We start from the raw sequence: 16,546 nt of genomic DNA, 5'->3' as shown, positions 1-16,546 counted from the left end.
ACACATCAGAAACTACCGATCATTAATTAGTAATAACACTGGAGTACTTAGAGCATCTGCAGAGATTTACGTCATTAAAAACTGACCTCATGTGAAGAGGTTTCCTGCTGTTAAAGATTTTTTTTTTTTAAGTGAGAGAGAAAGACAGGAAGGGAGAGAGATGAGAAGCATTGACTCCTAGTTGTGGCACCTTAGTTGTTCATTGATTGTTTTCTCATATGTACCTTGACTGGGGGATTCCAGCTTAGTCAGTGAACCCTTGCTCAAGCCAGTGACCTTGGGCTCAAGTGAGCAACCATGGGATCCTGTCTATGTTCCACACTCAAGCCAGTGACCCCGGACTTAAGTTGGTAAGCCTGCACTCAAACCGGAGACCTCGAGATTTCGAATCTGGGTCCTTAGCATCCTAGGCCAACACTTGATCCACTGTGCCACTACTTGGTCAGGTTGTTATAGATTCTTGATAGACAAGTACTTGCTCTTGGCCAAATCCATCTCACCTGATCTCTCTGCACACTGTGGGATTGCTTCTCAAGTCAGGTGGATGAAGTTGATGGCCCTCGCCTCTGAGTTTCCAGTGGCTGAAGTCACTGTGGGCCTTTGGGTGACTCACTCCATGGATTAGAACAGCTTATTGAGAGGAACTCCATTAAAGGGAGGGGGAGGCTTTGATTCCTAAAGGAGGCCCAAGGCCCCACCGCAGACCTCCTGAAAAGGAGTCTCCAGGTGGGTAAGCCTCCAAGATGAACATTAGTATTTTTATAAAGCTCTACAATAGACTCTGAGGCACAGCCACCTTTGCCCCATCCTACTCCTTCACCCACAGCAGTGAGAGGATCCAGTCTGGACATAGAGCCAACTGGGCTCAGATTTGGAATCCATTTCCTTGGACAAAATAGAGTCCCTCTCAAGGAGAGCTTCCATTCCCTACGTCCCAACTCCTCCCTAACCATCTCATCCAGAATCATTTCTGGTTCATTCCTTTCCTTAGAAACCCTATTCTTTCCATTACAACTTCCAGGCATTTATTCAGGATTGGCTTGCACGCTTATTCCTGCCATTCTTTCTGCCGCTGTAGGATGCAAATCTGGTCGCATTCCTCAGAACTCCACTGTGACACGGGAGGCACCTCCCTATTAGGCCAGTTATCAGGCACGCTCTGAGAATGGAGACTTCTGGTCTGAGAACATTTGGCTGAATAGGAGGAGGTCTGAAAACAGCTAATTATCCATCAAAGAAATCGTGTTCTAACTGATAGGCTTGTTCTCGACAAGCACAGTCCTCAACAGCAAGTCTGATAATTGAATAAAAAGACCTCAGAGGCTCTTGGGGGCTGGGGTGAGAAATGAAAACATGCTTTATGTGGCTTTGCCTAATGTAATCACCAGTTAAAGGGATGGCAAGGAGCTTAACAAGCTCATTACAACCTCAGCGTCTGTGATCTCTGCAGCAACCACAGGATAAGATACCCGTCAAGGTCTCCCTAGGCCTTGGCCCCCGCCTGTGCTGTTTTCATTCTGCCCCCACCAGAAGGCAGCTGGTGTCTCCATTACCAGCTGCGGGCCACATGGGAAGTAAGCCAGGAGTTGGTCCAAACGTGTTCCTGGGCTAACAACTATGTGTTTTCTTAATCTGGGTGTGGAGAAAGGAATGTTAAATTCAGATTTGGGTAATCCTATCTATCAACCTAATTTTTCCAGCTGTTCTGCTCTATTTTCAGAATTACTGTCCTCTGTGATTTCGCTAAAGCTCATTCCTGGGTCTGTTTCAGGGCACAGTTGTCTGGCTATGTGCCTCTCACCCACAGAGGTGACACACGGCACTGCAGAGATGCTGGCCATTCCTGGGATCAGCACTCTGGCTCTAGAAGTTCATCTCTTCCTTGAGAGAAGGTGTTTGTTTTATCAGTGATCAACCCTAGCTGGCATGTGAGGATGTGTCTGAGTTCAGCATAATAAGTGATTTAGATTGCTCCTTAAAGCAATAAGAATAAGATAGAGAGACACCAGCTCCAGCATCCACGGGGAATACAATGTGAATGGTGCTCACTATGGTCCAACATGGTGACCCTGACTGAGGGCACCAGAAGGGGTAGAAGAGGCACCTGAACAGGTAGGAGGATGGGGAGACTGAGGGCAGGAAGGCAATCTCAGCCTATCCTAAGCCAATTTTATTTGAGGTTCCATGGCAGCTGCTCCTTTAAGAGAGACAAAAGTCATCCGAGTTCTACTCAGTTGGTGTTAAATTGAAACTTCACCCATATTAGAATCCTATAATGTATGACTCTGGCCACCACTCACACTCAAGGCCAGACAACATCTACCATTAGATCCACGTAATGGTTCCTTCCATCCAAGGGAGCTCTGCAGTTTATATTAAAAGTATACAAATTTGAAACTTGAATCCTGGCTTGGTCACTGCAGGCCTCCCTTCATTGGTCAATAGATATATTATCCATAAGTTCTGGATAAATCAAATTTTTATAAGTCAAACCGTGTTTTATATTCATTAGGTGAATCCTAAATCAAACAGTTATCCATGAATTTATCTGCTCTGTAAATCTTAACTTTTGTTTGGCTTCCTTAAAGGGATATAGCTGTGCCAGGATTAGAGTCATGGAAATATGTAGCAATGTCAATGGGGAAAGTTACCCTACTCACCAAACCCTCAGAATAACTTGCAGAATTCAACTAAGTTGAAGGAAAATGTTACTAAATGAAAGAGAAACTGCTGTCCCTACTGAAATAATGCCTGTGGGAGACACAGACATTAGGCCATACCTGTTATTGATACCATAATGTAGATAAATTAAGAGACCCTTGATTGAAAAGAGACTTAGGTTTGCAGGCAGTAGAAAAGAGATGAGAGTGTAAGTTTTTTGAGACAGAGGGAGATGGCAAGGAACAAAAAGAAGGAAAAACGGATAGAAATGAGAATTCTAGGTCACCAAAGGCAAAATTAGTTAACGACCAATTTGACCTGGGGTTTATTTAGACCTGACTTGAATTTTCCCTTTCCATTTTGTGACATGGCAGTGGAGTTGTAGGAAAAGCAGAATCAGTCTAGGACTGGTTACTGTCAAGACCAACCTAAACCAAACTACTGGAAGCATGTGAGGACTGGAGAAGAAATAGTAAAAATTTAACAACAGCATGGAAGATTCATACAAGATGCTCTCTACATCCCTCGAAGTTTCATGTAGTAAGACTCTGAACCAAGTTGACTCTAACTCATGTTCCTTAAACAAGGTTCCTAAAATATGGTGGGCTGGGAGCTAAGAGAAAGTGCTGTGCCCCAACTGGACGGAAGCGTTTTCTTCAATCATTTCCAAGGGTAGCCTGATTTTTAATGAGGCGGCCTTGGCTTTTCTATAGTGTGCAGAACCGCTTAAAGAATATTCACTTGGCACTTGTGGGTTCACTTCTCATGAATCCAAGCTGGGCCCACAGTAATCGTTCAGGCTTGCTCTCCTGGGCACTCCTACATTTCTGAATCATCTGGCACACTAATGCATTCTGAATCCCGCTGTGATGTAATTAAGGACAATGTTTGCAGCTAGGAGTAGAGGGAGTTGTGAATGCTTCCCATGGGGGATTAAATGCTCCTAGGGAAGTTGAAAAACTATAGAATTCATTTGGTGCAAGTTTATTCCAATTCCACAAGCACCCCCCAATTATAGGATAGGGTTTCTAGAGACACAAACACAGCATCCATAAGCAAATATTTTCATGCTTTTATCTCCTTCTAGGGAATAGAGAACTAAAACTACATACTACATCTAAGGAATGCTTATTTATCTAGGCGAGGTACTTGGGCTGAGTTTATATTTAAAAATGAGGCTAGAAAACAAAGAGCTGCTTTAGAAAGGGTTAAATGGGGGAAAGACATGTGTACTTCACCAACATTGAAAGAAACTTCTAAGTGTGTGAATGGTTTTTTGTATTTCTCCCTGTAGCTTTTGACCTCAGTGAACCGCTCATTTTTCCTGTCTGGGTCTCGATTTGCGCATCTGGAAATGTGGGTGTGGGTGTATTTGGCTTAGGTGAGTTCTGAAATTCTTTGCATTTCAGTCCCACATACACATAAATCATCCTGGAAAGTGTGGGTGAGGGCTGGGGGGCATCAGAACTCTCTTAACACTGTTGAAAGGGTTGCAAACTAGTAAAATTATTTTGGGAAAAAGTGGCAGTATAAATAAAACTTAAAATGTATATTGCTTGAGATGCAATAATTTCACTTTTAGGCATTTCCTTAGGAAAATATTCTCACACATGCACAGAGAGATTAAGACAAAAGTTCCCACTGCACAGTGTTTGTAAAGAGTCCCAAATTTGAAAAAAAACATAAATGTCTATCAATTAAAAAAACAGAAATGGATAAATACGTCCTCTATACAGAAAGGGATACTATACAACCCTTAAAATGATGACAAAGCTCTATATAAATCAATATTAATATTTCAAAATACAAGCTGTCAAGTAATTCACATTCACTAAATTTGTGAAAATCTAAATAACTAAGAAGGATAATCACTGTAACTGAATGTAACACATTGAATCAATAAAATTCATAAGCCCACAGTAATACTCAAACAAAAAAGAAAGAAAATCACACTGTCGGATGAGAAGTGCAGTATAACATGTGGGGTGTGCAGCCACTTATGGACATTTAAAATGAATATAAAAGTAATAACACTTGGTGTTCACAGAGTTCTATATACAGATGTGTGTGAATCAGAAGAAAATGGGAGAAAGGACACACATAAGTTCATCACTGCTGTTTGGGGGGCAAGGTAGATAAATCTGTGACTAGAGATTGGGGATAAAGGAGACTTCAACTTAATCAGTACGACTGTACACACACACACACACACATACACACACTCACACACACACACTCACACACAAAATGTCACTTCCAGATGGTGGAGGAGAGGTGCTTGTCACAGCATTCTTCTCTGCATCAAAAAATAAATCTTCTCAAAATAAAAACTAAGATATGTAAGCAGTACTGGCTTTGGCAGATGTATGTTGACACATTCCCTCCCAGCCCCAAGTAAAGGGCTTCCAAGAAACCAAGGCAGCCTAACCTTGAGTTCTTCACTGTCTAGCTCCCTGCTGTCCAAATGGTAGCCACCAGCCACTTATAGCTGCTTGAATTTAAATTTAAATGAACTAAAGTTAAATAAAATTAAAATTTCACTTCTTCCATTGCCCTAAGCCACATTTCAGGTGCTAAATAGCCACATGTGGCTAGTACCTATTGTACTGAGCAGCACCCATATTAAAACATTTCTATCGTTGCTGTAAATTCTATCTGACAAAGCTGGTCTTGAGGTAAAAAACCAAGAACATTTTTGGTTACAGAGCTCTTTCCCTAATACATCCTTCTGCACATAAAAAGAACAAGGTAATGATAAGGAGAATTTTTTTATTTCTGGGAGAAATACGTTGACTATAATCCTAAATTCTAATTATGGCTGAAGTAACACTTTTTTGTTAAAAAAAAATTAGATAATCATTTTTAGAAAGTGACCTAGCAAAGTAATGTAAACATCATATTTCATTTTTCCTGAAACCTAGTAAGTGGAAAGGTAGATAGAGGGATGACAAAAGCATTATCCAAACGTTAACTCTAAACATGGGTTCAATGGTTTTCCAAGAGCCTTTGTTTCTTACCTGTACACAGTATGAGGGACATAGACTTCCCGGATGGGAAATTCCAACACTTCTTTGTGTGGACGTGTTCGGTTTTCAGAAAAGGGTTTCACTGGCAATAGTTCAGGGGTCAGACAACAATTGATGACCTCTGGAGCTAGAGAAATCTCTAGTCTGAGCAAGCCTGAAGAGAGAGAACAGGACAGTTTTAGAAAAGACACTGTCTATTACAGAGGAATTGATAAAGATTATTATAGCATATTTCTTTTATGAAAATAAGGATAAGTAGTCGGAGTGGGAGTTTGGAAATTCCCAGCTACTGGTAATTTCCTATAGCTGGAGAAAAAGTACATCATGACAACTTTCGAGATTTTGTTTCTAGAAATTAAAAAGCAAGAAATTGTAAAATAAATAGAACTAGATTAGAGGATCTTTAAAGTCTCTTCCACAACTACTACACCATAATAGTACATGTTTAAGTTAATATTGGTGGTTTTTGAACTGGGTTCTCTGGTACCCCGAGTGCTGCCAAAGTGTTTTAGAGGCTCTTAAGCTGAGGATAAGGATGGTGTCCTCACCTTCCAACAACGCATCTCACATTCACTTTTCTTTTTATACTAGAGTTCTATATAATATTTTATATGATGAAAAAGTCTCCTCTGTTCAAACAATTACCTAATCAACTGAGAAACCAGATCTAAAGCATGTTTATTTACAGAATCAGTCCTTTAATAGAATGGAGAATATAAATAGAGTTTCCAAAAAAAGTAGATCAATTCAAACTCAATTCCCAATGTAGAATCCCACATTTCATTTGGTACACATAATTTTATAAATTGTAGCGCTAGACAAATAATGAGTCTAATCACAAATGGCTTTAACACAGCTCAAGAGGATAAAGACAAGCCATCCACACCTGGAATTGACTTGACTCTTCTCTGTAAGGATGAAGACCTTTTGTAGTCAGCTAAAAACTTGAATAAGTCTTCATCACTAAGGCGATCTCCCTCCTGCCAAAAAAGAAGTCAGGGTTAGTATAGATACACGATGGACTCCTGGGATAGGGACCAATGATTTATGGGAAGATTTTTTATCTTTAAACTTTATTTTAACATGCCTTTCACAGAAATTAGGATTATAGGCAATGCTGAAGTCGTTCAGTTCAACCTCTTGTCAAATATTCCCTCTCTACTAATCCTGGATTTACTGTCATTTAGCCTCTCATCAGTCCTTCTGGGGATGGGCTTCTACTGTGTTCTAAGGAAGTCTACTTGACCATTAGAAATCTAGGCCAAAAGCATCTCCCCTATAACTTAAGCCTACTGTTGCTTGTTTTACTCCCTGGACTAATACAAAATAAGTTTACTTTTCTTCTTCAAGGATCTGAAGATGAAGAAGTCTTTTCATTTTTTTTTTCCTATCGCTTTTTTTCATATTTGTCTTGACTAAGAGGGCTAAGCATAAATACTACCTTCTATGTGTCCACATGGGATAGACATTCAACCAAGGGACCCATGGGCAAGAGCTCTAATCCTTGTAACAGCCTGGTAAGGTAGTTAGGTAGGTATATCTTCTTCCCAAGTGCAGATAAGAAAACTTAGACTTATGTAAGTCAAGTACTCTGCCTCATGAAGACTGAGCTACATTTTCTAAAACAGAGTCAAACCAAGTCTAAAGTGTTTTGTTTTGTTTTTTTGTAGAAAAAATACTCATAGTATAAATTTTGCCATCTTAACCATTTCTGAGTGTGCAGTTCCGTAGTGTCAAGTATACTTACTTTGTTGCACAACCACTCTCCGGAACACTTTCATATTGCAAAACTGAAACTCTCTACCCTTTAAACAATGCCCTACTCACCACTTCCTGGCAAACATCGTTCTGCTTTCTGCCTCTATGAATTTGATTATTGTAGGAAATTTTTTGTTTTTTAAAGTCTCAGTGTTTAATGAGTTAAAAAAGAATGCCATTGGCAATGGTCACCCTCTCTGAGCAAGCAGGGCAGCCCTGCGAAGCCTGCACCTGGAATAGCGGTGAGGTGAGAGGGACAACAGCCAGCCCAGGAACTCCCGCGACCAAAGGGGGACAATGTCTCAGCCAGCCTGTTTTCATAGCCTCATAAATTGAATCGACCGTGAGAGCTCAAATGGGATAGTTGGTATCAGTGGGAGCAAATCCTTCTCTCAATGACAAGAGCTAACACTCACTGAGTTATCTGCTGTATCCAGGCACTCTGAGAATAGCTTGACCTACTTCACATCACCTAATCTTCCCAAAAGCCACATGAAGCAAGCAGCCTCATCCTTGTTTTGTAGATCATGAAACTCAGGCTTGGTGAGGTTAACCAACTCGTTCTTTTATTCACTACATATACTACCCCTCTGGGCTCCAAAACCCATGACATTATGGGAACAAACCTAGACATATAGTAACATGAAGAGATACCTGCTTGTAAAAGCTGTGAATTGTCATGGTCTTGAGGTTGGATCCAACTCCATTTTCCTCCAAGGAAAGGGCTCTTTCAGAAAGCCTTCTAGATTGGGACAGGGTTCTCCGCTCACCCACAGAGCTTCTTCCTTTAAGGAAAACAATTGTTGTTCTAAAGGTTGCCCTTCTGTTTGACACGGCAGGTATTACCTTTACCACATATGAGATATGTTTAAAGTCACGAACAAGAACAGAGAGCATGGCCATTTTACTTCTGAATGGAAACTTCCCTCCAGTGACCCCTCCCTGTCTCAGCGCCCCTGTTGCCAACCCTCTTCCTCCTCCACCAGAGTGGAGAGGCCTTGAGCAGCTCAGCTCCCTCCCACACGGAGGGCAGGCCAGAGGCCACCCGCAGGAATCCAGAGCTGCAGCCAGAACAGGGTCTGCAGATAAGCTTTATTTAGTCAACAGTGTTTGTTTTCGTTTTATTTTTACATTTTCATTCCATTGGGAGAGGCATGTACTCAATGCCCTTGAAGGCATTTGAGATTGTGACCCGAATGTGGTTGGGTGAGCCTGAGTATATTGTGAACCCCAGCTTTCTTTCCAGTTGTGTGGACCAGGCAGACAGCAGAACTGGCTGACCTGCCTAATGGGGATTAGAACTCTCAGTCTCACCCAAACTGGGCCGGGACCATAATACTCTGCTTAGTTGTTTCTTATCCCCCTTCGAAATTTAGGTGAGGATTTTGTTGTTTTTCTATTGCAAAACTGTTGTGAATAGTCAAATTGCTTAGAACTAACTCTAATATGGGCAATCGTGTCTTTGAATACTCTCCCATCCTTAAGTCTTGCCATGTTGCTGAATTGGGACTTCTTGCTACCGCTGCCCATCTAAACTTGCCATACTGTCTCTTCTGGTTGCTTCTTAAGAATCAGCCTCTGTGGTCAGGTAAATTTATCCTTGACCTAGAGATTACTAAAGCCTCAGCAAGCCCTCTGCCTGAATTTATGGACTTGTTTGTGGTGTCCTCTAGGCTCTACGCACAACTCTTTCACATAAGGCTAACTGGGTAACATAGAGGTTGGCATTAAAATAAAGAAACATTGTGGTGTGAAGGTCAGGATGCACTAAAATGAGGTTTGTTAATGATAAATCAGAAATAACCCAGGAGTTCTGACTAGTAATTATGCAACAATAGCTGAAAAACAGCAGCAGCAATAACAAAATACCCTTTCCTCCATTCCTCTGCTACAGGCGACATTTCAGAAGTGGCAGAGCTAAGGAGTACATGAGAAATGTGACTCTAGATTTAAATATTTGCTGGATCCAAAGACATTTAGGAAAATATTATAGAAAGTCTGCCACAAGTAGGGGTGGGTCTACTTGAAAATTCTATAACCCTCTTGAATAGTTCATATCCAACCTGTTTTAAAAATTAATGATTCAGATCAAGGGTGAGGTGATGAAAAAGAAACATGCTAAATAAATTGGAACAGTAACTAAATATTCTTTTGGAATCCACTTTTTCACTGCAGTTGGCAACATTAATTTTAAGGGACTAGAAAATTTGCTGAGAAACCTGAGTTTAAAAAAATACATATTAATTTTAGAGAGAAAGAAGAAGGGAGAGAAAGAGAAAGAGAGAGAAATATTGATTTGTTGTTCCACTTATTTATGCATTTATTGGTTGATTCTTGTATGTATGTGTCCTGACCGGGGATCCACCCCGCAACTTTGGCATATCAGCACGACACTCTAATCAACTGAGCTTCCTGGCCAGGGGAGAAACCTGAGGTTTGCTTTTGAAACCTCTGTAACGGTGGCTCTTCTTATGTTTTGGTGCCAGCCATGGTGCCTTTAACGCACTATAGATGGTTATTTTATTTTCTTGTTATTTTTAAGAATTTCACTTTCAAGAGGAGTAAACTTAGTTACTTAAAAACTAAGTTTTTAAAGTGTCAAACTGTCCAAAAAGTTCCAACCAAAAATCTTACTATAGGAGTATATTTAAACTTTACAAACATTCATGATAATTTTGGGGAATCATTATCTAATCATACATTTGTAATCCAGCCACAATAGTGCTTCAATCTATTAATCTCCTTCCCCATTTCCCACACCTTACTTTACCCCTATGCCCCCCACTAATAAGCAGTTAACTTCAGAGTTGGTACAATGGGGAGCCCACCCCTCCCCACTGCAGCTGAAAATCTTACCAACCATGGACTCCACATCGGTTACCTCCCTGTCCAGGGTGGAGACATTGAAGAAGTTCGCTAAGCTTATGGGAGCCCAGGCAAAGGGCATCCGGTATTTCCCCAAACGTTGGCAGAAGGATTCAGCTTGAAGTTTTAGTTTTTCAACCTTTTCTTTACTCTAGAGGAAAGTGGAAACAGGCAAGCAGAAACAAGCAATGGGCACCAGCACCAAGTCAACTGTCCTGCCATGGATATGACAGGAATTTCCAAAATCCCTACCCTACTGATTAAAAAGAGTAACTGGACAGAAAAATGGCACATCTATAGCCAAAAGTCTAACTGATAAGGAAATATAAATTAGAAAAGGAGGACTTTAAAGAAAGGTTACATTCGAGTATTAATTCACATTCATTAAAAAAAAAAAGAAGTCCAGCCCTGGCTGGTTGGCTCAGTGGTAAAGCTTTGGCCCAGCATGTGGATATCCTGGGTTCAATTCCCAGCCAGGGCACAGAGAGGAGCGCCCATCTGCTTCTCTACCCTTCCCCTCTCCTTTCTCTCTATCTCTCTCTTCCCGCAGCCAAGGCTCCATTGGAGCAAAGTTGGCCCCAGGTGCTGAGGATGGCTCTATGGCCTCTGCCTCAAGTGCTAGAATGGCTCTGGCTGCAACAGAGCAACACCCCAGATGGGCAGAGCATCACCCCCTGGTGGGCATGCCGGGTGGATCCCGGTCAGGCGCATGAGGGATTCTGTCTCTCTGCCTCCCTGCTTCTCATTTCAGAAAAATACAAAAAAAAAAAAAAAAAAAAAAGTCCAAGGCTAACCAACAAGTGCCAGTTTTAGGGGCTAGTTACATGACTTGAATTTGCATGAGAGAATCTTGGAATAAAAAGTTTTTTATATCATCTACCAAGCTCTCAAGAGAGCCTACTTTATCAAAAGTTGTCTTAGAAAACTCCAGAAAGATCTATAAAGGTTCTTAATAATGTCCTTATTAGGCTGACAACACTTCCAAGGTGCTCTAAGTTCAGAATAAAAGGTAGATTTAAAAAAAAATGTCTTGAGTTTGATACATCTTATTTGAAATTTTAAGTCTGTAGTGATGCTGATTAGGCAAGTCTTTGTCCAGAAAGGCCATGCTTTAGATATCATATTGGGTGCTGGGAAATGATGTCCCTTTCATAGGCTCAGTAACTATGCTGCATTAATGAATTTATGACGTGCAGTAATCTCAGCCGAATTCCACACACCCACACTGGAAGGGACGGTGGCCCATACTGCTGAGAAAAGCCAGAGAGCTTTGGCACTGGTTAGTTTCATGGGGTCACTGTGGCCCTTCCAAACAGCTGGGTCAGAGCCTCAGAACCTGAGAACAGGACGTCACTTTGCCCTAGTTAAGTTTCACAATTAGACATTAGTGTATATATCACATTATTTGTTGAGTCTAAGGATTTATTTCTTTAAAAAGTTGTCATCAATAGCCAGTTTCTCTTTCTTCTTTGGTTTAAATGCAATTTATTGGTATCTCATTTAGGAATATATTATGAACCAAAAATAGAAACTAAACCCCATTAACTATATTGTGGAACACTTCTAAAAAATATCTGCTTATTCTAAGATGTCACCATTTAGCAATACTCAAAATATCATACCTTTCCACCATCACCTTCTTTAATAACCATGTAGGGTTCTGCACAGTCTCCAATCTCTCCTTGCTGAAGAACTTTCTCAATCTACCAACAGAAATAATATTAAAACAATGTACATAAATTATATCCACATAACAGGATCTATGCAACTATCAAAAATAGGTTTTCTGACAATAATAAATGACATGGGAATATGTCTGTGATTGATTTTTTTTTATTTAAAAAATTAGTGTGAAAAGTACTATACAGTTTTGTACAAAAACATCATAAAGGCATATTGAAAAGATGACAGTAGATGCACAGCAAATGTTAATTATCTTGTACGATGGGACTATGTACTATGTTTATCTTATTCCTGTTGCTTATGTGTATTTTCTACTTTTAAACAATAATCATGTGTTATGACTACAATAAAAAATGCAATAAAAGTTATTTTGTAAAACAAAACCCACGAGAGATGTAGGAAGTGAAAAGCTCATTTTTAAAAATTATATTGCTTACAATGTAAAAAAGAGATATGATCTCTGTAAAAGTCAGATTGAAGACTCAAACCTTTCACCAACTGAATAAGTGAACAGAATAAATGATCTGTGCTTGTCTCCCTGTATTTCCTATTCGGGCCGCTCCTCTGGGTCTAACGGTCTTGGACAGAGACCCGAAGCAGTGGGAGAGTCAGCTTTTCCCTCTGCTAACTGGCTGGTAAGGTGAGAACGCTGCTACTGTCAAATTTTTCTTCAGTTTTGCTTTAGGTAAAGGATCTGGTTGGCCATAAATTTGGCACTATATTTAGGAAAAAGGAAAGGAGAAACTGAAGTTTCCTAACCCTCTAGTCAAAATTTAATTGAACTAAGATGTTGAGGAGAAAAAGAAACAATTTTTTCCTGTTAGTCTGTCTGTATCATTAGTTGACATAATTCTTGAAGAAGAAATCTGGGTTAACGTATTCTAATAGGCACACATTATCAGTTGGACAGGTGCAGTCTTTAAACCAGAAATACCCTAGTGATGGAGGGTGTTTAATGGAGTTTCAAAGGATGTGACAGGGGACTGCTCCATGAACATCTAGCTCAGGGAGACTGCAAGCAAGAAGTATCTCTTCTCACAAAAGAAGTTGAAAAGCCTTCCCCTTGTCAGAGCATGAAGACAAGGCTGAGCCCCCTAAGAGGTAGGTACCCAGGTTGAGAACACAGACACACAACACTTGACATAGAGACTGGTATTCTGTTAGTCAGCAAGCATTCACTTCTTTGTTAATTCAAAAAACATTTGTTGGGTCTCTTCCCTGTGATGGCTGCTGGGAAGGTGAGCTGGTGAACATAAAAAACCTGGTCCCTATTCTCCCGAAGCTCCTAGCAGCTTGTAGAGCAAATGAGAAGGAAGCTAATTTTTTCATGCCGTCAGTGGATGAAAATGGGGTCTTTAAAATCAACTTTGACCAGAGATAAAGAACCTTTTCATTAGGGCCCTGAGGCAGGGAATGGGAATACCATGGCTTCATACGTTAGTATGTTAGTATATTGTGGAACCCACAGGAAAGGGATATCCTGAATTTGGATGCGGGAAAATTCAGATTCAACCAGACCAGCAGATACCATCCCCTCCACCAAGTTGGACAGGGGCAACTGAACTACTTTGTGAGAAGGAGCTGCAAGCTGCCCACTGTATGATCCATCATGATTTACATGTAAAAGGAATGAGTTCTCATAACTATAGTAGGTAGGGGAAAGAAACACATCAGAATTATCTGGAAATCTTTTTAAGGTAAAAGGCTACCCTCTGCTCTATTCAGAAGAGGCTGGTTCAATGTCTGGCATGTCTATTTTTAAAGTTTTATACCAGATTCACTCTTATCTTGACTCTCCATCCTTCAGTTAAGAAACAAACCCTTTAAGTCTGGAATAACCTCTTAACGCAATATTATATACAAAACTGAACTGGGTAACTCTACCTAAAATACAGTTAATATCCTGGTGTTCACCCTGATAATAAAAATAAGAATGAAGCATCTCTTTATTGAATGGTGACTGTCTGGATGGATATGCTAAATATCATAACACTACTTACTACATATTTAGAGGAAAAGAAGCTATATGATGGCTTTACAGAAAAGAAAAGCAGGTCAGAAACAAACCAGCGACTGTATGAGTAGATTTAAATTGCTTAACTTCATCCAGACAATTAAGAGAATGTTTCTTATTGCAAAATGAGTGCATTTATACATTTGAAATTTTAAAAATATATTTAGTAAGTAATAGTAATCCATAGGTAACTGCTGATATTTAGCACACGGCTATGGATTAACCAAAGTAAAGTCATCCACTGAGAAGTGGAGTTTGAAGAAAAATTTGGCTCTCCAATAGAACTAACACGGGTTTCTTTGGTTTCCCAGACTGAGAGAGAATTTTGAATTTAAGCTAATTTTTCTATATGTCTAAGTATTATTGCAAGAAAAAAGATACACATTAAAGTTTGGCAGTAATAGATATGTCTCTTTTAGCAACAGAACTTTATAGCTTCCATAAGCTTAAATACGTTCTTTTCAAACTATAGTAGCCTTTCAGAGTCTTGTGAAACGGAGGAAAGGAAGCTAGAATGGAAAGACATATGCCACTTGTTAAGTGACTTCCAGGTCACTCAAATTGAAATCTTTATGCTACTCTCATTGGATCATGGGGCACTTATGAGATTATGGCTTTCAAACCTGGAAGTACGTGTACATAAAATCAATTCACCTGATTTTTAAATAATTTTGCAGTCAAGAGTCAATGAAACTAATCATTTCACTTATGGTAGGTAAAATACTCAATGTTGCTCATTTCTAACAGTATTTTGATGTGGAGTCTTTGTTTTTCTTGTATCAGCAGAGTACAGTCTAGAATGAAAGGCCCCTCTACTACATATAATTGAGCCAGAGATCTTTGATTCTCCTTAGGAATAACCTAGTCTGTGAGATGGTGATAAAAAAGGGAGAGTAAAACTTGGAAACATAGCCCATATTTCAAATTGTCAGAGCCTGGTGTTGTGGTCATTTAACTATGGGCCTCTAGGAAAATATGAACAACATCAGGAAACTCCGAGACAGCAGCAGCCTACCAGAGCTGGATAGCTGAGAGGGCTGTTCTTGGTTAGGAAGAAGTGTCTGTTATGCCCCAGACTTCATTTTTTAATCACAACTACCCACCGAGGGTGGTGTTATTATCTCCACTTTACAGAGAAGCAAACTAAGTCTCGGCAGGGTTAGGCAATTGCCCCCAAAGTCATGTAACAAGCAGGCTGCAAAGCCAGGATTCAACACTAGGACCGTATGACTCCCGAACACATAGTTGTCCTAGTATTCATCATAGAGGCTGCTTGTAAAGGAAAAAGGATAAGCTGAGAAGGAAACAAAGTGAACCTCACAGAAGACACAGGGACATGTTTGGACCCTCTTTTACCTGATACATGCGATGGGAATAATGCAAAAATGGGAATACGAGAAGTGTGCAAATAAGATTGTGTTTAACTACCTTGACTACTAGGTAGATGTCTGAGGATGGATAGGTGACTGAGAATACCGCAGATCTCGCCTGACTCGACGGGGCAACAGAGGGCGTGTGGGCACGCAGAAATCCTTTGAACTGGTCAGAGTTCAGGTCACAGTGGAAATTTTCTGAGATCTATAAATGAATAGCAAAATGGAAAATCAGTTAGACTTGCTGTTCGCATCATCTAAACAAGTTTAAAAAAAAATGAGTGAAAAACCACTAAGAAATTTCTCCAAAGGAATAAATGTAATCATAGGCATCGTTCATGACTAGTGGCTGTCTGATACATATTTTGTCACAACTTAGGTATTTTGGACTCATTTGCGAGATGTTCCTTGACATGTTTAACTTTTTATTAACCCACCCGCACTTTCTGAATATCAGTGACGTGCTCTGCACTGCACTGAAGAGCAGGGCACTGCCTCTGCCCTCCGTTAGTTTACATTGAAAAATGAGGAATAAGTCAAATATGTAACCGCCTACAGGAAGAGCAAAATGTAAGTGACCACGTTCATACAAAAAGCACTGTGGAAGTTTCAAAGGGAGAGAGATCCCATTCAGTGGGGGTGATCAGGAATGCTTCAATTAGAGAGAGACAGATGGGCCTTGGAAGAAGGTTCTGCTAGGCAGAGCTGGAGGGTGACTGTGTACCAGGGAGGGAGTACAGCACAGACATATCTCAGAGACTGGAAAACCTGGAGTGGATTTAGTTAACAGAGATTAGACCAGCTTGACTCTGTATAGACAGGGTAGAGAGGGAAAGAGCGCAAATGTGAGCTATACTGAAGAAAGCCAGGCATGGAAGCTAAAGAGTTTGTTTTTAATGTTGTAGGTAGTGAGGGTCCTTTAAAATTTCTGAGCATGCATCTTCTTTAGCTATTAGAGAAATGCAAATGAAAACGGCAATGAGATACCACCTCACACCTGTTCGATTAGCTGTTATTAGCAAGACAGGTAATAGCAAATGTTGGAGAGGCTGTGGAGAAAAAGGAACCCTCATACACTGTTGGTGGGAATGTAAAGTAGTACAACCATTATGGAAGAAAGTATGGTGGTTCCTCAAAAAACTGAAAATAGAACTACCTTATGACCC

General features: G+C 40.2%; 1 protein-coding gene across 3 annotated transcripts in view; it reads right to left on the bottom strand.

Moving 5' to 3' along the window:
- The window catches only part of DOCK8 (dedicator of cytokinesis 8), a 246,704-nt gene that overhangs the window by 120,369 nt on the left and 109,789 nt on the right, over positions 1 to 16,546 (bottom strand). For all 3 annotated transcript variants that reach the window (XM_066368042.1, XM_066368043.1, XM_066368044.1), the window contains 6 exons: positions 15,436 to 15,585; positions 11,933 to 12,013; positions 10,302 to 10,461; positions 8,100 to 8,230; positions 6,574 to 6,667; positions 5,679 to 5,841 (listed from right to left, as the gene is read on the bottom strand). In XM_066368042.1, the coding sequence (XP_066224139.1) occupies positions 5,679 to 5,841; positions 6,574 to 6,667; positions 8,100 to 8,230; positions 10,302 to 10,461; positions 11,933 to 12,013; positions 15,436 to 15,585 (779 nt within the window). The remainder of the gene's footprint in view (positions 1 to 5,678; positions 5,842 to 6,573; positions 6,668 to 8,099; positions 8,231 to 10,301; positions 10,462 to 11,932; positions 12,014 to 15,435; positions 15,586 to 16,546) is intronic.

This window comes from Saccopteryx leptura, chromosome 2 (assembly GCF_036850995.1).
Source record: "Saccopteryx leptura isolate mSacLep1 chromosome 2, mSacLep1_pri_phased_curated, whole genome shotgun sequence".
Classification (NCBI taxonomy): Eukaryota; Metazoa; Chordata; class Mammalia; order Chiroptera; family Emballonuridae; genus Saccopteryx; species Saccopteryx leptura.
Note: the sequence above shows the minus strand (reverse complement) of the source record. Positions and strands in the feature narration are given on the sequence as shown.